Source organism: Vulpes vulpes, chromosome 8 (assembly GCF_048418805.1).
Source record: "Vulpes vulpes isolate BD-2025 chromosome 8, VulVul3, whole genome shotgun sequence".
Lineage (NCBI taxonomy): Eukaryota > Metazoa > Chordata > Mammalia > Carnivora > Canidae > Vulpes > Vulpes vulpes.
In genome coordinates, this window is record NC_132787.1 from 88504027 (window position 1) to 88528884 (window position 24858).

At 42.7% G+C, this 24858-nt stretch overlaps 1 protein-coding gene across 1 annotated transcript in view; it reads left to right on the forward strand.

The window, feature by feature from the left end:
- The window catches only part of ALK (ALK receptor tyrosine kinase), a 673225-nt gene that overhangs the window by 458411 nt on the left and 189956 nt on the right, over positions 1-24858 (forward strand). The window contains exon 5 of the mRNA XM_026016017.2: positions 23767-23894. Within this exon, the coding sequence (XP_025871802.2) occupies positions 23767-23894 (128 nt within the window). The remainder of the gene's footprint in view (positions 1-23766; positions 23895-24858) is intronic.

The window sequence follows — 24858 nt, forward strand, 5'->3', positions numbered from 1 at the left end:
GAATGAGCTTTGGAAGAAGATAAAACTAGGGATAAAAACCATGCTTTGGGGGCATGGTGGAATGATAGTGGGTTTCAATGCCAGCTCAGCATACTAACCATGTACCTTGGGTCAGCAGGCACCATGTATTCCCCTGCTGAATGAGGATAATAACAGCTCTCTTAGAAGGTCGTGAAGAGAATTGCTAACATAGAGCTAGTTTGCAATTAAAGGTACCTGCTATTATTTTTGGTTATTTTTATTATCCCTCATGAATGAGACAAGATTTCAGCATGTCAGCACTGAAGCACTCTGGATGGTCACTTGTTAGTTAGTAAGGGAAGGGAGAGCTTAACTGTGAACAGAAACATGGGACTTTGTTTTATGTGTATGTATACACGGGGGGATATGTGTATATATGTGCAAGTGTAAGTGCATACATACCCTGTGTATACACATATATGTGTGCATGCCCCTGGACTTGGAGCCATAGCTCCGTGAGGCATTTCCTGAAGTGACCAGGGATTTTGATGACCTCTCTTCTCATGCAGCCTGCCTTGAATGTGGCAGTTTAAGACTCCCAATTATAGACTCTTGTCTCAAAACAGCCTGGAAAACATAAAGACAAGCCTCACAAACATTGTCTCATTAGTTCAGTAAAACCTTACTAATTTACTCTAATTGTGGGGAAAGATCATTTGCATGTGGGAAATGTCTGAAAGGGGCCTGCTTTAATAAATAGACAGGACTTATTTGTAATTAGTGGTGCCACTTGCACACAAACAATCAATGTGCTCGAGTCCTTAAAAACAGTTTGTTCTCGTAAGTGGGTTGCACATTCCCACTGTCATCTTGAAGCTGCTAATGCAAGAAGTGACCTGGGAGCAAGGGTCTTTTATTTTCCTTCTTATTTCCAAGTAAACAACAATCTAGCAGATGGCCAGAGGGTTGAACTAGGGCCTGCCTGCAGGGAGAGAGGCAGGCAACCATGGCCAACTGGAGAGTTTTAGAAAGAGTCTGGACTGGGAGACCTAAATTACAATCCCAGCTCAGTCCCCAAACTGTCACATTCCTTGATCTCTCTGAGTCTCAGTTTCTCATCTCTCAAATGAAGAGTTTAGCAGAATGGTCTCTCAGTGCTTTTAAATCATAGGGTTTCAGAGCTATAAGAAATCCTAGAGATTATCCAATTCAACTCTTGATTTACATGTGAAGATAGAAAAGGGCTCTTACCATACTGTGCTCTGTGAGGGTTTCCAAGCCCTAGAAATTATGAAGGTTGAACATATGCTTGAGGGTGGGACTGGAAGAACTTGAATCAGATCAAGATCCAAGCAGAACAGATGAGCTGCCCACAGGGCACATAGATAATGGGCAACTAGAGAAGCCAGAAATGAGCAATGGAATAAAGTAGTGGGCAAGAGAATCCAGAGCTCAAGGAACAGAATAAGTCTGGGGTCACCAATAGAGCAGGCAGGTGGGAAGCCTGCTAGAAATCAAGGACCCAGATAAGAGTCTTGGCAAAGCAAAGTAAAAGTCAGCAAAAAAAATTGGGCCATCAAAGAAGAGAATGAGGCTTGATGGGAGGCCATTGCCCCAGCCAATAGTGATAATTTCAAGACTGAAGGTCCAAAGGCTTCTCCTCTCTGAAGCCCTGGGACTGTGGATTGTTTCCTACCCTCTGTAAACATGTAGATAAATGAATGGAAGGACTGGCTGATTGATTGAAGAGAGCTCCATGCAGTAGAGAGCATCCAGTAGAGAGTAGAAATGGTTCAAAGCAGCAGAAATGTAGTGCTTGTGGCCCAGGTAAGCCCTCAGATCAGAGCTGGAGCTAAAGATCTAGAAAGTCATTCCCACAAAAAAAAAGAAAAAAAAAATGGCACTGAACCTGTGAGAATGGATAAGCTCTCTGCAGAGAGCAAAGGGGAAAAGAGAAAGGTCAAAGACAATCTTAGAGAATACCCCCATTTTAGAAGGACAAATAAATTAAAACGTGCCCTATCCTCTTACCTTACTAGAGGCTAATAGTGAAGTATATATTGAGGACAGGTGGGAAAAAGGACAAGTGGCATTTTAGAGGACAAAGGAATAAATATAGGCTTTCCTCCTTGAGTTGCATATTATCAGATCCACCTGTCTGTGCTTCTCCTTCACTTATGTTATTGTTTGCTTGAGATGGCAACTCCATTGTCTCCAGAATGCAAACAACAACAAATTAAGTCTCTGGTTCTCTTTTTCTTCAGAGAGTGTGGGTTGAGATGTGGAAGCCACAGAAATAAATCAGCCCCTTGATGAGGATGTTTGCATGCTTCCTTCTCCCTGGGCAATTCCATTCCAGAGAAAATATCAGCAAGTCTTGCTTTTTTTTCTTGATCCAGTTTTCTAATAGAGCACTGTCATTCGTGCTCACAACTGGCAACCTTGAGGTGGTCAAATGTCCAGCAATCTCAGAGGGTCTCCCTGCCTCTCTTCCCAGCCTGAAATTTGTAGAACTAAAAATTACCTCATCTCCTATCCCCTATTCTATGTTAAAAAAAAACCCAAACAAACATGAAGAACCATTCCAGAAGAGATGAAATGGCTTACCCAAGGTCATTAGTGCATATGATGGACTGAATAGCATTTCTCAAATCAGAGTATTGTATGAGTCCCCTTTTAAAATAAAAAAAGGATATTTAATGAGTCCTGAAGGGATATGCATGCTTATCCTCCAGGGAACTGCAGACTCCAGGTTAAGAATCCAAAGTCTAGTTCAAGGTAACCGGTGGTGGAGACTTTTCTCCTGAAGAGCCTGGCTGAGATATGTTGCATATACCTCTCCCACAGGCACGCAGCCTGAGCTGCAGTTGGCTTGCTGTCCTGCATGAAGCAGTGCCATCCTGAGCTCCCGGCAGGTACTATACAAAGATACTATTGCCTCTAGGAATCTTTTCAGACCCCACCCTGCAGCCTGCTCATTCTTTCTCCTTTGATCCTGGTAGTATATCTTTCTCTGCCTCCAGTTGTAAGGGTCTCTATGGCTTTTTGACTTTCCAGACCACTCCACTAGGATTTGGCCTTTATTTGGTTCCCTTCCTCTCTCAGATCGACACTCATGCAGAAAGCGAAGCAGAAGAAGATGGAGTTTGCCAGGTTATGTGATGACTGGGCCACAATGATACAGTACATGGGGAGAGAATGTCAGCAGCCCAGTGGGAAGAGGGTATAACCTTGGGCAGCTCTGACTAGCAGGTGGATAGAAAAGGCTGCAGGGTCAAAGAGGATGTGTGGGGACTTGCCTCATTCCACATGGTTTGGGAGGCAGCACAAGTAGCAGTTAAGAACAGTGGCCTTAAACTCAGCCAGACCTGTATCTTCAGTCCCAACTCCACATCTGTGACTAGCTGTGGGATCTTGAACAACTCACCTAACTTTTCTCAATTTCTGTTGCCACAACAAGATAGTCCTACCTCATAAGGTTGTGGTGAAGGTTAAGTAAAACGGTGTACAGGAAGTGCTTATCACAACGTCCAGCACCTAAAAAGAACTCAGTAAATATTGGCTGTGAAGAGCAACAAAGGTAAAATTAGAGACCCAGGTGTCCTGAAAGCCCTCATCTGGAGTGTTGCACATTTTACCCATAGGAGACAAAGCTGATTCATGGGTTCATTTATGATTGAGACTGGTGAAAAAAAAATATGCCCTCCTAAGAAGATAAAGAACTTGCTCAGAAAGTTATGAATCCTAGGCAGTTAGAAGTATTGGTCGCAGAGCTGAGGAATAGCGCTGCTGTCCAGGATGGAGCATGGAGTTTGAGTGATGCTTGTGAATCAGTGCACAGAATAAGATGTGCTGCTAACAGGGACAGCTGACACATGGACAAAACCAGTGTGCTATGGAATGGAGTAGCAGGTCCTGTCTCCTGATTTTTTCTCACTTCAGTTCTTTCCTGAAAATTGTTTTAACTTTTGTTTGCTTATCTGTTTTAACTTTATCACAGAGAAGGTCCATGAATTGGGCAGCACTCTAAGGTCTACCCAGGCTCTGCAAATGAGTAGAGGTATAGTCAGTGATCAGTGGGCTTGACTTCAGAGGTACTGGTCATCCTCCAGGCTAAGGCTTCTGAGTCTAAGAGGGACCTCATGTTTACTCAAGGCAAATCTGAGGACAGGCTGGGAATAATTCACTCATAGCCTTAGAGATTCTTGTTCCAACCTCAAATCCTAAGGAGACTCAGTACAAAGGGGCTCTGGATGAGAGAAATGAAGAATGGAGTGGTGTGGGAAAGGGGGCTCAGGGGGTCAGAGTTCCTAGGAGAACTGGGGAACACGTGGGATGGCAGATTTGGTGATGTGATGCCTTCATTCCTCCAGTTTTTTCCGTAAAAGATGCCCCACCCTTCCCTGAATTGCATCCTGGGGAACAATAGGGATTGACTTGTCCCAAGGTCATGCTCATCAGTGATAGGGGTGGAAAAATGTCATTCTGGGCCTTGTTGGCTCTGCAATTATTCAAATGCTTTGCTTAGAATAAAATCACAGCTCCCAGCTCTGATTATTGGCATCATCAACATCATCTATTAATGGGTTTTGAAGTCCTCTGGGTACAGGGCATTGTACAAGATGCTAAATAGTGCCAAATGCAGATTCATAAAATGAAAAATGGAAAAGAGCAGCAAGTGGACCCAACCAGGCATCCTTCTGAGAAGCAAGATCTAAATCAGCTTGAAGCCATTGATGTGAGCTAATCTTAAAGGGCCAGGGCTCCTAAATTCAAGGAGAGCATTCATTATTCCAGGGTCTTCTTTATCATTCCCGTCTTCATTATTTTCAGCTGCCTAGTTTTAGCCAGAAGTATTTAAACTTCTATTAGATTTCCTTTTATCCTTTCTGTTAAATAAACTTTCCCTTTATCACCTATCAGCCTCTTGCCACGTCGCTGTCTGCAGGGGGAGAAAAAAGCAGAAATCTAACAGAACAAAATAAATAAGTAAAGGAGGAGTTGCCTCCAAATAGGCCAGACCTTGCTGTGTTTGCATGGTGGCACCTTGCCCCCTGGCATTTCTACTTGGTGGTACCTTAGGAGCTCGGCACAAAGTGAGGAGACACACTTTGCTGAGAACGCCCATCACCCCAGCATGAAACGCGCTCCACCCGCTGCAGAGCTGCAAACATCTGTTCTGCCTCTTTTTGTGCATGTGCTTTTAAGCTGATGGTGGGAGACAGCCTGCCAGAAACGTCTGAGTTTCCACCAAAGACATATTGTAGGTTAGAAGGCAGACGGCTGCTGTTGTATTGAAAACCTGTTCATCAGAGTTTCCAAAAGGAACAGATATGAAAGGTTCAAATGAACCCTTCGGGTTTCTCTATCTAACCAGGCCTTACGCTCTGCCTCTCATTAATCTTTAATGAACAACAAAGAAAATGTGTCGCTGGCTAATTATTGTGTAGGGTGGCAGATGCTGTGTCAGGAAAAGTCCCCAGAGTCACATCATTTAAAGGGACACTGTCAAAAAAGAAGTCTTACTTCAGAACGGGTTCCCTGACCTGTAACACTACCTATTTCTTGTTAAATTGGAATTTTGCTTCTCTCTCTCTCTTGACATTTTTACCATTGTCGCGATCAGGGGGGGATTTGAACTTTAAGAATCTAGAGCAATCAGGTGACAGAAACCCAACTTTTGTGCCCCACACAGGGGATTCTCATCCCTGCTCTTGGGAGCTAGATTCAGGGACTTCAGTGCTGCTTTTGGTCGTCGTGTCTTGATGCCTTTCCCTGGCCTCCACTTCCTTCAGATTCCTCTTTCCCCAATTACTTTGAATTCTCTCAGCAGTTAAGTAGTTTCAACACATGAATTATTGACTATAACTTCCCTTCAGGCAGGAGCTATGTCCTATCATCCATGTCCAGAACCTACCGCATCCCTAGTATCTACCATGCTCCATAAGTCTTTGTTGAATTTGGAACTTGCCTAGAGGTGCCTTGGGCTTATTTGTTTTTTATTCCGTATGACCTCTTTAGTCTTCACAACTGAAAGTTCCTTGAGGGTAGGATTCTTGTCTTATTCTACCTTTGTTCTACCACTAGAACGCTTGCTATGGATTTTACGTAATAAGCTCTTCACATGCTGGATGGCCGTATTGATTGTTGTTTAAAGTCCGGTTTTTTATACCAACCCAGCATGAACTATAAAATGTCCTATTGGAGAAAATTGTTATATGCTCTCAGTATAAGATGAAACTAGGCTAGTCTGAGTTGATTTCCTTTTATAGTCAATTTTATTTTTAGATTTAAATGCAAAGATCTCAATGCTATATTTTTAGGACTCTGTTTACTTCGGGAGTCAATCCTTTTTCGTAAATTTTAAAATATTAATCCCGGTCAAATTCTAAACAAGTTCCTGAAGAAGTAGTTTACAGTGTTTCCAACAACCAACACAGGCTCACCTAAAACAGGACCTGGAAAACACCTTCAAAAGAGTTGTGTGATTAGTAGGATGAGGGAATGTGACAGACACAGAATCTCTTAATTTAAGCAATGTGTTTGACAGTGTTTCCATTGATATTCTGGTACGCAGGTCTGCAGCAACTGAACACGTGTATACAAAGAGGCATAGTGAGTGAGCCTTGTCTATCTGGAAGGTATCTCCAACAAAAATAATAAAGGATTCTGACTTGACCCTTGGCTCTTGTATGTTTTTGATGCACGACTGAGATGGTTGGCAGAAAGAGAATCTAACATTTGCTCAGCCTACTGCAAGCCTACCACAGCGCTAAAAGCTCTGTGTTCATTATCTCCTTTCATAGGAGGCCTCATCTGCTGATGATTCCAAGCTTGGTAGGAGAGCTAATACCACAGGTAACAGGTTCTAAATTCTGGAAACCAAGCCAGTTAAAATTGGCTGCAGGAAATGTCTTGGTCCTGCACTCAGGTTCAAAATAATCTACTTTTTTGAGCCACAATTTATAGGATCTGGAGAATATGGTTTGGGAACAGTTTCTGGGAAAAGGATTAGGGGTGACCTGCGGGGGTGGGGGGGAGGGTGGGATTCCAGTTAATCCCAAATTAACAAGAAGCCATGGTGTGCTGCAGCCACCTGAAAAGACAATGCTCCAAGAAACTGGAAGCACAGAGTCCAAATCCCAGGGAGATTTGACACCAGCATTCCCTACATTGGCCAAACTAGTGCAAGATACTATCATCGTCCTAATATCCAGGAGCTGAAAGAGCATTAGGAGTCATCTAGCTGTGTTTTTGTTGGCAAATTTTAAAGGAATAAATTTAAAGTAATTCCCAAGAGGAAAATGAGCACAGAGAGGTGAACATCAGAAACCAAAACAATAGGGGCACTCGGGTGGCTCAGTGGTTGATCATCTACCTTTGGCTCAAGTCATGATCCGGGAGCCCTGGGATCGAGTCCTGCATCAGGCTCTCCATAGGGAGCCTACTTCTCCCTCTGTCTATGTCTCTGCCTCTCTCTCTCTCTCTCTGTGTCTCTCTCATGAATAAATAAATAAAATCTTTAAAAAAATAGAAACCTGTGATAATATATGTTTTCAAAGTGCTCTCCTATTCATTCTACCATTTAACCCTTCCAGCAATCCTAGGAAGGAGTTGTTAAAATGGAGGAACCATGAACAGAGAAGTGGAGGGACTTGCCAAAGCCACACAGCCAGTGAAGAAGCTAAGTCTTGAGCCAGGATCTTGGGACTCTCAATCCAGTGCTCTTTCCTGGTGCCATGCCTCCTCTGCAGGTCAGCTCCCTGGCCTACCCCTCAGCAGGCAATTGCTGCCTCCCTGGTCTGGCCCAGAGCAGCTACACAGCAGGCAAGGGCCATTTGCACCTCTGGTCTTCATCAGAGCTTGAGCTGGAGTTCACGGGGGAATGGCTCCACAGGGTTTTCCCTCAACACCCCCCGGCCAAGCCTGCCTTCCCTTCCATCACCTATCTCTTGTGAAGTGAAAGATGTAAAACGCAACCAAACACAAGCCTACCATTTCCTGCCCACTCTGGGAGCTGCCCCTGCTCCCAGAAACAATACCCCGGTTATCATTCATTATTTCTACTTCTTAGTATTAAAACCCTTTTAATATGGCATTGGAGACCATTGGGGGGTTTTAAATTTCATGTCAGACCAGGATTTATGGGCCAGTTCTGAAATTTTACCTCTGGGCTCGATAATTGCAATTCTCTTTTAATCGCTCTCTTAGACACCTCTGTTAAAAGACTTCAATTATTTCCACATAGTGGCCCCCGGGATTTGGCCGATCTGAATACTCAACTTGTGTCACTTCCTTCCGGAGGCCCACATGTGAGATGTTAGCCATGGGCCACAGTTGAAGACACCAGATCTAACAAGCAGTCCCACCAAAGAGCCTGGGTTCTTAGGAAAGACATCTCCCCAGCATGGAATTGAGGTTACGAACCACACTGCCATCCACCCCTACCCCCTCCCAGCCCCTAAGAGAAAGCAAGACATTGATGCATTAGGATGTGAATGTTTGCCATGCTTATTGTGAAAGCAGTACATGCAAATGCAGAGTGGGAATGCTTCCACAGAAAATAGCTTAAAGTAATATGATTCAAGGAGTCATCAGAATGATCAAGGAGGGGAGATATCCTCCAGCTGAGCCCCAGAGAGCCCTGTGATGCTTTTGGGAAAGTAAAAGCAAACACTAACTGTGGTGTCATGCCGTATTGGAAAGCAACTCCACCACCACCCCCCACCCCCGCCCACCACCACTACCACCAAGGACAGAATGAGGACACTGGAGCAACAACATCTTGCAAAGGACAGCTATGTCACAGCAAGCTCTTACCCTGTTCCCAAAGCCCAACAGGACAGGGTATAGTGAAGGATACTAAGACAGAATGCTGGGGGTTAGAGTCACTAAAGAAGCCACCTCTGAGATGTCATTTAGTGCTTTATATCTAGTGACAGCAATTTGTATAGGGGAAATGCATGATTCTATATCCAGAGTCATCATTGCTGAAAGAAAATTTATTTGTGGGCTAAAAACATCTGCTCCTGTTGGAAGAGAGTGGGCTGAGAGGGGGCCAGAGCTCAGGCTGAGAAAGGGGGAATTCACCAAAGAGACTTGACTTCATCCACTGATATTCTGAGTCCTGTCCCTGGGTGGAGGCAACCAAGAGGGAATGAGACTCCCTGACCTCAGTGAGGAGGTGCCACCAAACTGTCGGCAACCCTTCCCAGGCTACCTAGGGGTCATCTATACTGGGAGACATGTTCTATTAAGTGATTAGTGGATGGGACCAAAGTAAGAAGAACCTTCCTTACTCAAGAGGGTTGATCTTCTAACATGGCAATGGACTAAGCTGGTGCATCTCCAAACAGAGTGCACTCATTCCATGGCTATGCAAAACGGCTCCTTGGAGGTAATATAAATATGAATATAAATATAAATATATATCATTTAAAAATAAAATATTAAATTTTACTGATGATTAATATCAATATCAGATAGGAGTACATATATCTGTTCAAAAGATTTTTATAATAGAGGAAAATAAGTAATAAAATCTTTTAAGCTAGATGATAATTTTAAGTGACTTGATACTAAAAGATTCAATGACATCTCATGTAATTCAACTTGGCCTTCAGCCCCTGGCTCACCCCCAGGCACATGCCCATAAATATACACAGGGCCAAGTCATGGATGAGGAAAAAAGGGCCCCAGTTACCTTCACTCCGTTCAGTAGGACACTACAAGGATTAAGCAGATGCTGGCCCCAAGGATCCTAGTGTCTATGCTCTTTTCCTAGCTAAAAACCTGGGTTCCAGTTCCTTCTGTTTCCCATATCTCAGTTTTCTTATCTATAGAATGGGAAGACTCATGTATTTTCCTTGTCCTATAAGAACTGATGTTTATTTTTACCCATGCAAAAATGCTAGGGACGGAGAGACTCCCAACTCAGGTTTGTCCCAGCTTCCAGTCCCTCCCAACACACAGGCCTCTCATCCCCTGCCAAGGGATGGCTCTAGAAACAGGAGAATATCATCAGTCAGGCTTCCCATGTACCAGTGCCAAGCAGACAACATGGTGGCCAGTCTCCATGCTTTGAGACCCTTCTGGATTCCAGTAGCCTTCAGGGGATGGATAGGAGAGCACCAGCCTTGGAATCACAAGACCAAGCTCTAGCACTTCTTAACTAGTCCTCTGAGCAAGCTTTGCAACCCTTCATTCCATACTACCTGGCTGTGTGACAAAGAAGAGTACCTATGATTGTAAGAATCAGATGAGAGGGTGTGTGCAGGGACACGAAGCCCCTCAGATGGGAGTGTGCTGAAGCGGAAGTCCCATGGCTATCCCAAGGAACACTAGCATTATGATCCTGAATATTCTAGAAGGAGAATCCATCTCAGTTTTAAATCTCCTGATACACATGGTAAGTACCATACTCTGCCACAGTAGGCTCCCTAGTAACTATTGTATCTCAGCCTAATCTGGATACCCCTCAGCTCTGAAGTTGTGGGATCTCCAAGTGCCTGAGGCCATCCTCCCCTCATTCCTATAGCAGCCCAGACTGCATCGTGCTTCTATGGGAAGCTGAGGCACACAAAGACAGCTATAGGCCTGGAGTTTGACAGGCCCAGGTTTGAATCTCAGGTCTGTCACTTACTAAGTCAAGAACAGGGTAATTCATCTGCTGGGATCTCAGTTTCCTCATCTGTACAGTGGGGCAATAGCACCTTCCCTTCACAGCTTTCAAGAGGATCAAATGAAATAGCTATAACGGATTCCTCCGCAGTGTCTGGCATGGCATTAGTGTCCAAGGAGTGGTAGGCATTATGACACTTATAATCATCTAATAGCAATATAACAATTATTACCATCATTGCTTGGATGACATTACTGGCAGGTTTCCAAAGCCAGAGATGCTAACAGACCACCGATTCCTTCTGCATCATTCAGGACCAACCCCACCCCCCGCCCCCCACCCGCCCATGGCAGCACGAACCACACAATCCTGGCTCTGTGAGTACGAAGAGCCATTGTGAGTGTCCATACCTGCTTGGTGCAGAGGCCATCAGCCCACATGACAGAGGATCAGCACTGTTTTAAATGATGTCCTCTGAATCTGTTATGAGCTGATGGCAGAGCCAACCCACAGAGCTCACATGAGCCAGGAGTTCATGTGCTAGACTGTCTTCTCAGCCTTTGTCACAGTCCATTCCTGTAGTCCTCTGCCCTTTGAGGTTGCCATAAGACTGGAGAGGAAAAGAGGGTTTCTGCTGTCCCTCTTGGTTCCATGAGAAACATACCAAACAACTGGATAGACTCCAGCTTCCATGATCTATGAGTACAAGGCCTGAGCAAAGAGACAGGTTTTAAAACCTCATCTCCAGGAGTCAGTTTTTATTGACTCTTTGGAGGTTTCTGCTTGGTTTCGTTTTAACAAAACTGCATTGCAGGCTTACCAGTGGCTACGGTGACATTTATAATACAGTGGATATGCAGGCAGCTCTTTCTAAGACACTTTGCATATATCTCTTGGGAGGCAAGTAAAAGAAGATGGGCTATTCCTGTCTTGTAGGTGACTATTCCCCAAGCCCTTATTGATTAAATATATCACTGAAGGGCTGAACTAGCCAAAAACCAGGATCCTGCTCTTTCCAGAATATTGCAGGTCCCGTGTAAAGGAGCAGGGACAATGTCAAAAGATTCTGAGTTTTTAGAGCTTTCTAATTGTGAATATTCAAAGTAGGAGATGAACCAGGAGAGGTGAGAAAAGGTTGGCTGCACTCCCGCAGATTCCTGCTCACCCCAACCCCAGCCCAAATCTTTCTGGCTCTCCCATGTACCTCTGCTTCCAGTGCAGATTCGGCATGCCTTAAAAGTTCCAGGTCACAATTTTGAGCTGACCCTCTGATGTCATGTGAAAATTGGTGTTGGCAATTTCAGCCCAGAAATTGACTCCCAGGTGAACACATCATTGGCACAATCTCATGGCCTCTCAAGCAGTTCTGGCCGCTGCGTTCCAGAAAGCTCCCACATGGCTGACACGGTAGACACCTGAAGTCCAAATTCCATCAGTTTCCTCAAGCATGACTTAAAGGTATGAGCATTACTCAGGTGAATCTAATGGGCCTATTATTCCTGGGTTTATTAGTAAGCCCTTCCTAGTATCATTCTACAATGGGCCTCTCTAAAGGCAAAGGTGATATTATTCACTTGGAAGGCAGGGGTAAGTGTATGGGAAAATGGCCTGCACTCTTTCTGGCCCCAAGGAAAATGGGGCTTCCTTGTGAGAAATGAGTTGTTTTTTCAGTAGCTTGTGGACTACATGTCCATGAGCTGCTCATCACATAGAAAGATAACCATTCACACATAGTCGGTAAAAATATTTTAAAGTTTGTTTCTCCACTTAGTTGGGATGGTTTTGAACTATCCACCTATGTTCATTTTCTACAGTGATCATAACAAAGTATCACACACTGAAGAGCTTAATCAACAGAACTTGATTGTCTCACAGTGTAGAGGCTAGACATTTGAGCTCAGGGTGTCAGCAGGGTCTATTCCTCCTGAGGGCTGTGAGGAAGAATCTATTCCATGCCTCTCCTAGCTTCTGATGGCTTGTGGCAATCTTTGAAATTCCTTGGCTTGTTGACACATCACCCAGATCTCTGTCTTCCTCTGCACATGGCATTCTCCCTGTGTGTTTGTCTCTACATCCAACTTTCTCTTTTATAAGGATATAGTCACATGGGATTAAGGCCTGCCCTAATAATTTCATTTTAACTTGATCACCTTTATAAAGACCTTATTTCTAAATAAGGTCACGGTCTGAGGCATTGGGGGTTAGGACTTTAACATATCTTTAGAGGGGGATACAAGTCAATACATAACACCACCCTTATCTGGCATCCCTTCTTGGACCAGAGTGGACCAGCCAATAATAATAGATGTCATATCCTTCAAGAAGCTCTTCTAAAAACCTCTGATAGGCAGAGATAGGCATGTGTCATCTTTATTCTCTTCTACCAGTCACCCAGTTCAACCTGAGAGTCAGATAACTTAGGGATACCAAGTTGAATCTCCATCAGTGAAGAATAACCCAGCAGAGAAAAAATATAAAGGGGATTCAGGGTATAAGGGACACCCTGAGTACATGTACAAGGCAGGGAAGAATCCTGGCATGCTCTGGGAACCATAGGCAGGTCCTGAGGGCACTGGGGAACATGGTCATGTTTCAGTTTTAAAGAAATGATTTGGTATACAAGGATGGAATGGAACTCTCCTCTGTCTGTGGAGTGGAGGTGCATAGTTTAGGCCTCTGTCTTTCTCTGCCACATGAAAGGAAGACACATGGTGATTTCCAAATTCATGACAGTCTTATATCTTTATAAGATATGTATCTTATATATCTTTATACCTGTAGCAGGGTCAGTGAGCCCCTCTGCACTAAGGAGCTCACAACATGATCCATCAGTGCCTCCGGAATTACTTCTGCATCCCTGGATGGTCACTCAGCAAAAGGGTAGGGCAAGTGCAACATGTGGAATGGGGGATCATCTCCAGTAGGGACAAGTCTGTGGGCACTCCTGACCCAGGACCTGTCCAGGACCCTCAAGCCTTCTCCAGTTGGCCACTATCCCAGCCCCAGAATTTGCTTACAGGGTCTACCCTACCTTATGCAGTTTCAGCCCAGGGTGGCTTGACTTGGCCAGAGATTCATGACTGAAATGGAGCCTCTGAGCTTGGGCGTCAGCATTTTGCTTGGCAGAGGCTTACATTTGTATTGAACCAATCAATACATTAACACATTAAATGGCATTTAGGCTAGCTCTCTAGGGAGCAAGATGGGCAACTGGCTGTTATTTGAGCATGGACAAGGAAAATTGCTTTCAGGCTTGGAAAATCATGGGTATTGAGGTGGGGGCACATGATGAAAGCCCCAATCCCAGCTCCGCTCAGGACCAGAGAGCTCAACCTAGAAGCAGACATGCTGAAGGAAAGGTCCTACAGAAATGGCCATGTTCCAAGTTTCAATATTGTCTTTATCCTTTCCCTTAGTGATGATATATTTTTTAAAAAGGACTAACTGCACTGAGCTGGCTTGGGGGAAAAAAGAGGTTGTATTTGGAAAGAACAGATGGTGGTAAAAAGTTACTAGAAGGAACAGAGTTAGGAAACCAAATTCCAGATTCCTACTGTCTGCAGGTGGGTGACATGCTCAAATCTCCTAGGAAAAATGATCACCTGAGGCTCTAACCTGAGAAAATCCACAGCTCACCCTGCCAGGGAGATTGCCTGATCAGCCTGTGGAGTCAGGAACCCCACCAGGATCCCCTCTGGTGCTCACTTCCATAATTTTGTGATTCCTGGAATGTGGTAACAACCAAACCCTCTCTCCTTTCCCATCCCTTGCCCAGAATTCAGCTGAGTCCCTCTTTGAGGAGGAATATTCAGCAGATGCTAGAGGAGGTGGTAGCGTGCATGGGACTTAATCCAAAATGCAGAGGAACTGAAAAAGGAACTTCAGGACTCTCAGGCTCCCTACTCTCGATTTGAGGCTCTCTCTCACTTAATTTTTTGCCTGGTAATCAGTGTTACCTCCTTTAGAAAGAACAAACAAAACAAAACAAAACAAAACACCCAGGGAATCCTCCAGGCATTTTTTTATACAACCTAGAGCAAAGAAGAAGCCCTCTAGACAACAAGCTTGGGACCAATAGTTTCTTGGGAATCAAATGACATCTTAAACATTTGTCTTTACTTATAACTTCTAGATGCTAGATGCATGCTTATTCACTAATCTCTTGATGGAAGACCAACACCTTTGCTTCCCGTGTGGGCCTGGTGACTGGAGCTGTGCTCTACCTTTCTCCATAAACCAAGTTCAGGACACCTCAACACCACATCCACGATTTTCAATTTCAGTTTCTCTAAACCGGAAGTAATTTTAAAATACTTGGGAAATAACCTGAAAACTTGTAGATTTTTAAGATTTTTCCCCCGGATTTTTTCTGTGGCTCCATGTATACCAAATTAAACAGCAATTACGTTTAGTGATTTCTCACTACTAATCTTTACAAAGCAATTCAAGTTTTTCTTGCTATTGTTGGAATGAGCACAAATGGCATAAACAGGCTTGAGAACAAGAATAACTTGTTCTCAGTAGGCATCTAACTCAGGTGATGGGAGTAGGAAGTGTAGAAGTCCTGGGGGTGGGGGGGTAAGCCTGAACATCCAGGAGGTTCCACTGCATGCACAATGCAGAGATTGGGCTGACTCCGCAAGCTGATTGGTTACATGGAGGCCAGTTAAGAACACATCTTCAAACATTATTTTCCTTGACAGCTGTGGCTATGATGAGTCCACTTCTGTCCACCTCACTCCTAAGGTTCAGAAACTAGATCAGTAGAGGTAGATTCAATCTCCCATTCCCGGCTTGCTATAGAGAATGAAGGAAAGCATCTCAACCAGGGGCTGAGTGGATGCCTGCCTCCACAAGCCTGAATATTCCAACCTGGATTAGGATGATATGGAATCTAAAGAGAGAAGGAATAAGGCAGTCTGGGGCAACATTGAAAAGAAGCCAAAATATTTCTTGGATGCATCCTTTTCTGCACACTTCAAATACTAATCACCTGCAACCCACCAAAAAGCTCTTCTAAAAAAGTAATCATTTATATTTAGCATTAGTGTAAACCGATGCACAATATAGTAGAAAGTATAAGCGATTTTAGATAAAAAGTCTCAGGTTTGTATCACTTCTTACCATTTACTACATGGGCAAGTTGTGTAAGCCTCCCTGAGCCTCAATTTTCTTGCTTATAAAATGGGGATGATAGTATCTGTCTCATGCATTTATTGTGAATATTAAATGAGATAAAATAAAATAGCTTTATTTATGTTCTGCCTTAAATCCCTTCTGGAAAGATGCATATCATCAATAAACATGGACCCAGACCAATAAAGTGCTTGGAACAACGTTCCCTGGGATATCTGCATTCGTACATTTTGTCTCTTCATCTCCACAGGAGGGAACGAAAGAGGCCTCGAAAATCCTGGTATTCTGAGATGGGAGGCTCTCCCCCAATTCCCCAAATCCCACCACATGATCAGTTTCCTATTCCACCTTCTTCTAAGGTCACTCCTTGAAAGGCCATCTGCCACCCTGGGTTTAGGAGAGAAAAGAAACACGAACACAGTAAGAGTAGTATTGAGTGTCAGCTGAGTGCCCTATGTGTCCTAACTCATGCACTCTTCACAGCACTCCTGTAAAGTTATATTATTATCTCCACTTTTAATGACAGAACACTGGCACAGACAGGCTAGGTTAGGTAGCTGGTCAAAGGTCACAGCCAAAAGGAGACAGAATTGAGATTATAAAACATGAAATCTGGCTCCAGAATTTGCGGTCTTAATATGTTTCTTTGAAGGAAGGAAAAAGGGAAGGAGAGGAAGGAAGTATGGAAGGAAAATGAGAAGAAGCTAAAGAGAAGTCAGGAAAAGGAACCCGTTCTTTTTTTTTTTTTCTTTGCTCAAAAGCATGAGAGAAAAATTAGGAGAAATACAGTTTGGGAACATTTTCTTAGCCCCCACTCCAGGAAAGCCAGGCAACCTTCCAGATCTCTGTCACCTATACAGCATGTCTGATATAAACCTAAACCGCTTTCCAGCTGCCAATGTTAAATTTTCAACCGAGTCTACCTGTGGCCAGAGCAAGCACCCCCTTTGCTCCAGCAGAGCCAGAAGCCACTCTCAGCCTCCAGGCAGCTCTTTGCCACCATGCGCCAGTGGGAGCCACATTCCAGTATCAATCTAAAACCTCATTTCTACTCAGATCTGATCTTCTCCAGGGCACATCCATCTAACTTTTGGGAAATTGTAAAGGGCAAGGGAATAAGAAAGCCAAGAGTTCCTGGATGAAAGACCTCATGCTACATACCAAGTGTTATTATTACTACAGAAAATTAACAAGCAACAAAGGACTTCACACTAAAATTTACATTGATCTGGCATTTTCTCCCTACTATCTCCCATAAAAAATGCTTTAAATGCAGGCTGATTTAATGGAAACGATAAAAAATAGTGCTGAATGGTTTGTATTTGCTGCAGAATTACTACAAGGTATATTTTAAGAAAAATTTGAAAGTTATGTGTTTTTTTTTCCTTTAGGATGAGATTAGGGAGAAAAGTGCAATTGGCTTTTTTTTTTTTTTTTTTTTTTTTCCTGTATTGATCTACACGAACTCCCACAGGCTCAGTTTCTTGTTTCTCACAAATCTTCACATCTTCACACATACGTCCGGACACTTGTCAAGAGAGTCTTAGCAAAGAGACATGTGAAGGAATGTCAGCAGCAGAGCCTGGGCCTCGACAGTGTTGCACTCCCGAACAATGATAGTCGTGTGACTCATCTCTACCAGACAGGGACACACTGGTTGTCTAATTTATGTGGTTTCCATCATCCTCTGCTTAACCCGTGAGTTTGGCTGTCTTGGCAAGAGGCCTAGTCACCACCTAAATGACTTTGCTCTTGTTAGAACTACAGAACATGCAGATGACCACTTCTTTTAGCTTCCGGCCCCCAGCCTTGTTCATCAGCACCAGAAGTTAGAACAAAGCCTCAGGAAGACACAGTTTCTAACCTCAGGAAGCTCTAAAAAGGAAGTTTAAAATAGTGTATCTAAGGACTAGGGAGTCACAGTAATCTGAGTTTAAAATTCAGTGGAGGGAGTCAGAAGGATACCTGGGTGGCTCAGTTGGTTCAGTGTCCAACTCTTGGTTTCAGCTCAGGTTGTGATATCCTGGTAGGGAGATCCAGCCCTGCTTCGGGCTCTCTGCTCAGTGGAGAGTCTGCTCCACTCTCCCACTCTCCCCCCCACCCCCCCTCAAATAAATAAATATTTGAAACTTAGCTGGAAGCATGGTATACTGTAGGCCTTCAGGAGTATTAACTATTGTTGTTGTTCTTGTTAATATTCATATTAACTTGGTTTAAGGTTGACCTGCCTTGTAGAGGACATTCACGCATCAGATGGACCTCTCCTCATTGAGCACTGAGATCCCTCCATGTCTCAATTACTTCAATTCTCTGATTCCTTTCTTGGGCACTTGGATAAGAGCTAATTTGATGGCTGCTTTCCCTTGCCCTGCCCCTTTAAAGAACAGACCTATGAGCAAATTGGGAGCCAAGAACTACATGATGAACCAACCTGCAAACAGCCCTCAACCTTCAAATTTTCCCACTCCTTAGGTTCCTCCTAACAGGGAAGGCATCCATTACCTGAATGGATGAGAGCTAACAATAATGAACTGACATGAACTTTCAGATGAACTCAGTGCTGCTAGAATATAAGTTTTATCCAAGAATGTCAGAATCTTGTCTGATTTAACAGAAATGTGTTCATGTACTTGTTCTCTCATTCAACAAATATCGTGTCTAGAGATACAAGGTATTTCTGCATCACCCTATTCCTAATTCCTTCCCCCTCTTCATAACCCACCCTTAAGTTACACCTCTTGTGGTCACCCAACCCGAACACATCATTTTGCCTTCTAACTTTTAATTGTACATAGAGCCTATGCCACTCACTTACCTTTCTATACTGCCATTCACTATAAATGTTGGTATTTACTTTTATTCTTTCTCTCTAGTCTGTAAGCACCTGGAATGCCAAGCTAAATCTTAAACCCTTATGATCCCCTGAGTATTTAATGCTTTATTTAGTGTACAACAAAACACCAATAAATACCTGAGAAATGGAATTCAACAAATTCTAACCGAGATTAGACACAAGGCATCTTTCCACATACCACAGATGATACAAAGGTAAATGAGAGGCTTTTACTCTAAAGTAAGATGAGTACCTTTGGAGGGCTCTGAGCAGAATGTTGACATCCTATCATAGTCACTAATATATTTTGTCGTATGGGTATTTCAACATGATTTCTTGGGTTGTGCTTAACACATAAAGATCCATTTAAAAATGAAGACTTTTTTTCTGGCTTAAATAAATAAGGTGTCTGCTATTGATAAATTGCAAATGTTTTTCTCTCTTTCTTTTACCTACATTCCTTTCCCCCTGGAATCTCATAAATTAGTTGAGATGCTGATAGGTTCATGGACCAGTGCCATTCTGTGAAGAAAGCTGTGGTCTTCTGTAAAAATAGCTCTCACTATTGAGAACCCCCCAAAAGGATGTTCCTTTGCATATATCCTTCTGACAAATCCTCACAACAACCCAGTGAGCTAGGTATTATGATTTCCATCTCAAAAGTAAGGAAGCTGAAGATCAGAGAAGTTAAATTATTTGCCCAAAGTCACTTAGCTGAGTTGATGGTGGAGCTGAGGACTGACTCTAGGCCTCCTGATATTGCAGCAACCAAAGTCATCTCAGAAAGGCATTCCATTGAGGAGCATCCAGGTGGCTCAGTGGTTGAGTGTCTACTTTCAGCTCAGGTTGTAATCCCAGGGTCCTGGGATCGAGTCTTACATTGGGCTCCCTGCAGGGAACCTGCTTCTCCTTCTGCCTATATCTCTGCCTCTCTCTGTATCTCTCATGAGTAAATAATAAAAAAAAAAAAACTCTAAAAAAAGAAAGAAAGGCATTCCATTGAATAGCATGTGGGGTTTGAGGGCTTGCTTTTGTGAGCCAATCCTGTGTCAACATCATGCCTATTAGAATACTACACAGTAGCAAAGTAACATACATTCCTCTGTCTTGTCAACTGCCATCCATACACCTCACAGGCCATCAAAAAGTTCCCCTTCCTCCTAGGCTTAAAAAACAACTTCATGCCTTCATCCTCCTTGAGTCATGGATGCTAACCCTTGAAACTAGTCAGCAGCTTGCCTTACATCAGTTGTGCTGACGATTTCCTTTAAACACGTACAGACTAACTTGGTATGGAGTGGTGGGAGCCTTGGAGATTCTTAAGACCATGACAGGGCTTTTTAGGAATTTTTTGTTTTGTGTGTCAATTTTGTGACAATATATTTTACTATCTGGTTGGCCTGTTTGTCCTTAAAATCCAGACTGGTGTTTCTTCTATTAAAGCAAAGTAGACATCTCCTTTTCTATTTCTGGGATTCCAGTGATACAGAGTGGTGACTGAGTATACCAACTGATCTGTAGGTTGCATTGTTTTCTGTCCTTGCAGTCTGGGAACAATAATATATTTGATTTTAATCTTAGGTCTGCAGGTAACTGTAAGTGTGACCTTGGGCAAGTCTCTCCATTTTTCTAAGGAGATGGAACTTAGTCTCTTTACAGATATAAATATGTAATTCTTTGACTAATCACTTCTTCCTTCCACTCTCTGTGGAATATTGTTTGTGCATTGCGGCTTTCAGGGGTTTCATCAGGTGTTTTGTCACTAAGACTCCTACAAATTGCTAGAGAAATATAAGCACCCAATCAGTAAGGGACCTTAGAGAACTTTTGATCCAACCCTTGCATTTTGCTAACAAAGAAACTAAAACCCAAGTAGGTATAGGAACTTACCTTAACCTGTGGGGGTCCACAACCAGAACCCAGGACTTGCCCCCAACTGAGCATCCTTTATACGTACCTATTTCCAACCTTCAGGTCAGAAATGGACCTTAATATTCACAAACCAACCCTTCTGACTTTTTGTTGTTGTTGTTGTATTCCAATTTATTCAATATGATGTAGCCATTCAGCAAAAATGTGCGGTCAGGTTTTGTTTGTTTGTTTTTTCTCAGCAAATTCACACAAAATTGGAAAAACTTCCTCTGATTGAGAATACATTGATCAAAAAACATCCAAAATTTCAGGCATTCAGAGTGAAGTGCCTTGTTCAAAGTCATCAGACACTTGAGGGGCAGAGCCAAAACTGGAAGTGAAGAATTCTAGAGAGACAACTGGAAGATAATGGATGGTGACAGGCTGCTCATATAGTTTTTCTGGCTTCCCAGAATCCAGATGGACTCCCCACACGGTCAAGTTGATTGATTAAAGGACCGGTGCAAAGATAGCCACAAGTCCCCAGGACATGGACACAGCTGCACGTTGGTCTCTAGGAGGATCTAGGTCAGAACATAACCTTCCCTCCTGCAAGCACAACTAGAGTTGCTTCAGCCAAAGAGGGAAACAGAACCCTAATAAGGGAGTTTCATGACTGTGGGGATATGAGCAAAGAAAATGGAGTCAGACCGAAAAGAGAGCTTGTGTTTGTTTTTCCTGGGGTTCCTGCTGTCTTTTAAACAAAGCTGACCCTAGGTACAAGCTTGCCCTTTTCTTGTCCCAATTTCCCTGGTCATAAAATACATGTTTGGCAACTGCTCTGAAAGTTATTAAAGCTGCAGCAGTAAACTATGGGAGGCCAGAGAATTTCAGACAAAAGTTATTGCATCAGTAACTCAGAAACTAATTCCTAAAACTCTTGACACATTTATCCAGAGGGCTAGTGCCAATATAGAAATGGAAATCATTGTCAAGGGCCACAGTGTACCTGGAATTAAAATCCATCATTCCTTGCAGCAGAGAGCTACGATTTTGGCAGAATATGAATAGGCATGCGTTTTTCCACCATCTTTCCTCAAAAATAGGGTTCTTTATTTCTTCAGAAGGACAAGAATAATTCTGCTCTCTTTGCTTGTTTGTTTTTTTCTTAAGAACCCCACGTTTACATTTTCTTTTCAAATATTTATTTCTTTGACAGCTCCACATTTAAACCGAAAGGCCTCCTTTTCCTTATTCAATTGCACTGGTTTTATTTTGGATAGAAATCCTGCTGGGTACAGTAACAGGGAACACACTTTACAACAGCAATAATCCCTGCAACAGCATCTATTGTGGGGAAACTTAATACACTTGTATTAAATGGCTGAGGCATTGGCTTCAGTGATCTGAATTAAGTACAGAAGAGCATAGTTAGAGAACAAAACTACCTTCTTCACTCAGCAGATTCCGACTGCATGCCCCGCCACATGGCAGGACTGGAAACTCAAAACTGCCATCCAAGGGCGCCCTGCCGAAAGACCACTGATTGCCTTAGGTGTTGCCTTCATCACCGAAAGGCAGTAAAGTCAGGAAAGATTTGATGAGGTCCAGTGTTAACAAGCAGATGGAGAAATGGGCTCTCTGATTCACTGTTGGAAGACTGACAATATGCTCAGAGTTTTCAATGTACATGCACTTTGACTTGGGGCCTAAGAATTTGTCTGAAGGCAGTATTTACAGAAGTGCACAGGGCTAGCCTCAGCATGATCGTGAAGAGGAAAATTCAGAAGCAATGCACAAATCATTAAAAATGCAATCATTGAACTCATCACATAGTCTATACTTATTGTCTCCTGACATGCCATTGAGTGGCAAAGTCCAGTCACAGAGAGCACAAGTAAAATGGTCTTGTTTATATAAAAGTATAGCTAAAAGGCTACACTAGTTTTGGCCATGGTTCTCTCTGGGTAATGAGTGTCTGGGTGACTTTTAGTTTCCTTTACCAACTTTTCTGAATAGCTGGATCTTTAATATTTCTTATAGTGGGGGATCCCTGGGTGGCGCAGCGGTTTGGCGCCTGCCTTTGGCCCAGGGCGCGATCCTGGAGACCCGGGATCGAATCCCACATCGGGCTCCCGGTGCATGGAGCCTGCTTCTCCCTCTGCCTGTGTCTCTGCCTCTCTCTCTCTCTCTCTCTGTGACTATCATAAATAAAAATTTAAAAATATATATATTTCTTATAGTGAGCATCACTTTATACCTTGCGGGCGAGGGGGTACTTTAAACATTTTTTTTAACAGAAAGCTAATCTTTCCTAAATTCCTTCACTCTTTTATGGGCCAACCTACCTGAGGCCCTACATAGTGGTAGGACAATATGAAACATCATGAGTTCATGAGTGTATATATATGGCAAACCTCATCAATTTATACTCTTTAACTCTCCAAACTATACATTTTTAGGACATGCAATTTAACTGTGTGTCAAATAAACCTCAATAAAACTGTTTTTTAAAGGAAAAAAATATGAAACAGTTCAGGTAATTTCCACTCACCATGCAAAATTTTCGACATAACTATATATATTTTTTAAAAAACCTGAATCAATGGCTGAAAGTAAATCTGATGTTCCAATCAGTGACAGGAGGCTATTCCCAGAGGTTAATAGCATGAGTGAGGTGTAAAATAATGTTCATTTCGCTTATTCTCTGTTCTCCAGCGATGTCAGTGTCCTTGATCATAGATGCTTGCAGAGCTCACCATTCGACCTACTTCTATCTTCCTCTGTTTGCACCTTTTTGCAGAGTTCACACCAATCTTAGGTACCTTTTACCCCAAAATACATGCTTCAGTGCACTTTAATTTTCCTCAAGTAAATAAATAGCCCTAGCTTGCTTCCCTCAAGTAACCATACAGCAAACCCAAGAGTGATTAGACTTTGGGATCAGAAAAAATTCTGAAAGCCAAAATTCTTTCTAGGGCTAATTATGAATACACCGACAAATGTTTTTCAAGACTACCCCTTCACCCTACTGGCAGGTATTCTTAAGTAAGTATATTTTTTTCCTGTAAGATTAACTACTAAAAATGTCCAAAGGTCTGCAATTGCCTGAAAGAATATGACAAAAGAAACATCAGTGGCTTGGAGAAATAGGTCTCTGGGTTAGCTGGACAAGAAGGAAATAAATGTTTGTGTGTTGCTGTCAGAGTCATCGTTCTCAGGGCCTCTTAGGGTTGCACCTCTTGGTGCCCATGAAGAGTGTGGGTCCTAAAATCACTGCAGAAACATAATCTTTGTGCAAGCTAGGCCTGCTTCTCATCACTGTTTTTCTATGCTCTTCCCCTCTGCTTTTCAATGCAACCAGTTGGACAGTGCTCCAGGGAAGAATTGGGCGCCCAGAGAATCCCTTCCGAGTGGCCCTGGAATACATCTCAAGTGGCAACCGAAGCTTGTCTGCAGTGGACTTCTTTGCCCTGAAGAACTGCAGTGAAGGTATTTGAATCTGGCTTTCCCCACCACTTGTTGGTAGCTTGCTGTCCTAAGTGTGTCAGTAACCTGCCACTACAATTAGCTAGGAATGTGCTTGCTTATATAGTCAAGTCTGCAGTGCCTTGGGGCTTGTTCTAAATATTGCCAAGTGCTCCACAGCTCACCTGATCAATTTTCAAAAATTGAGTATACCATTATATCTGTTTACCTTAAAATCTCATCAAACAGAATACAGTCTTTGTGAGAGAACATATCAGCTTAACTTCCCTGGCTGCCAAATGCTTTCAGCTATGTTATTTTCTTTTGTTTTTGTTTTGCTTTTTGTTGTGGAAGATTTCAAATGTATGCAAATAAATAGAATAGTGCAATGATCCCCATATACCCTCAAACCAGTTTCAACAATTATCAACATTCTACCTTTTTTTTTTTTTTTACCTATATCTCTACCCAATCCTTACTCCACCAACTTGATAGTGATTGTTTTACTCTTTTTCCCCTGAGGCAAAATTTATGACTAAGTGTTTTTAATGACTGGATTCCTGCTATTATTAAGAGGCAACTTGGGAAATGGTTATACATGGAATCTTTTGTTTATTTTGTAAACACTATTAGGGCATGGTCCACTTTGTCATTGAATTCCTTTTGCATAAGTCTCCACATTCAAGATTTGTTACCAAGAAAAAGTATCTCTCCTGAAGAATAATTTGTTGGTTTTTTTTCTTTTTGCCTTTATTGCCAGGAAACTCTAAACTAAATGCATACTCGATCACAGTAACTATATCTGTATATATTTTTGATAAGTTTATTTCCCCTCCCTCCACAGAGTTTTTGACCTTCTACTTTTGTTTTCAAGATCACATATGTATTTCTCATTAGACATTGCTTCAAGTCTGATTAGTAAGCAGGAGGAAATGAATCATCAAGAGATACGTAAGGTTGATCTTTTCTTGATTGTTCAGAAGACCTA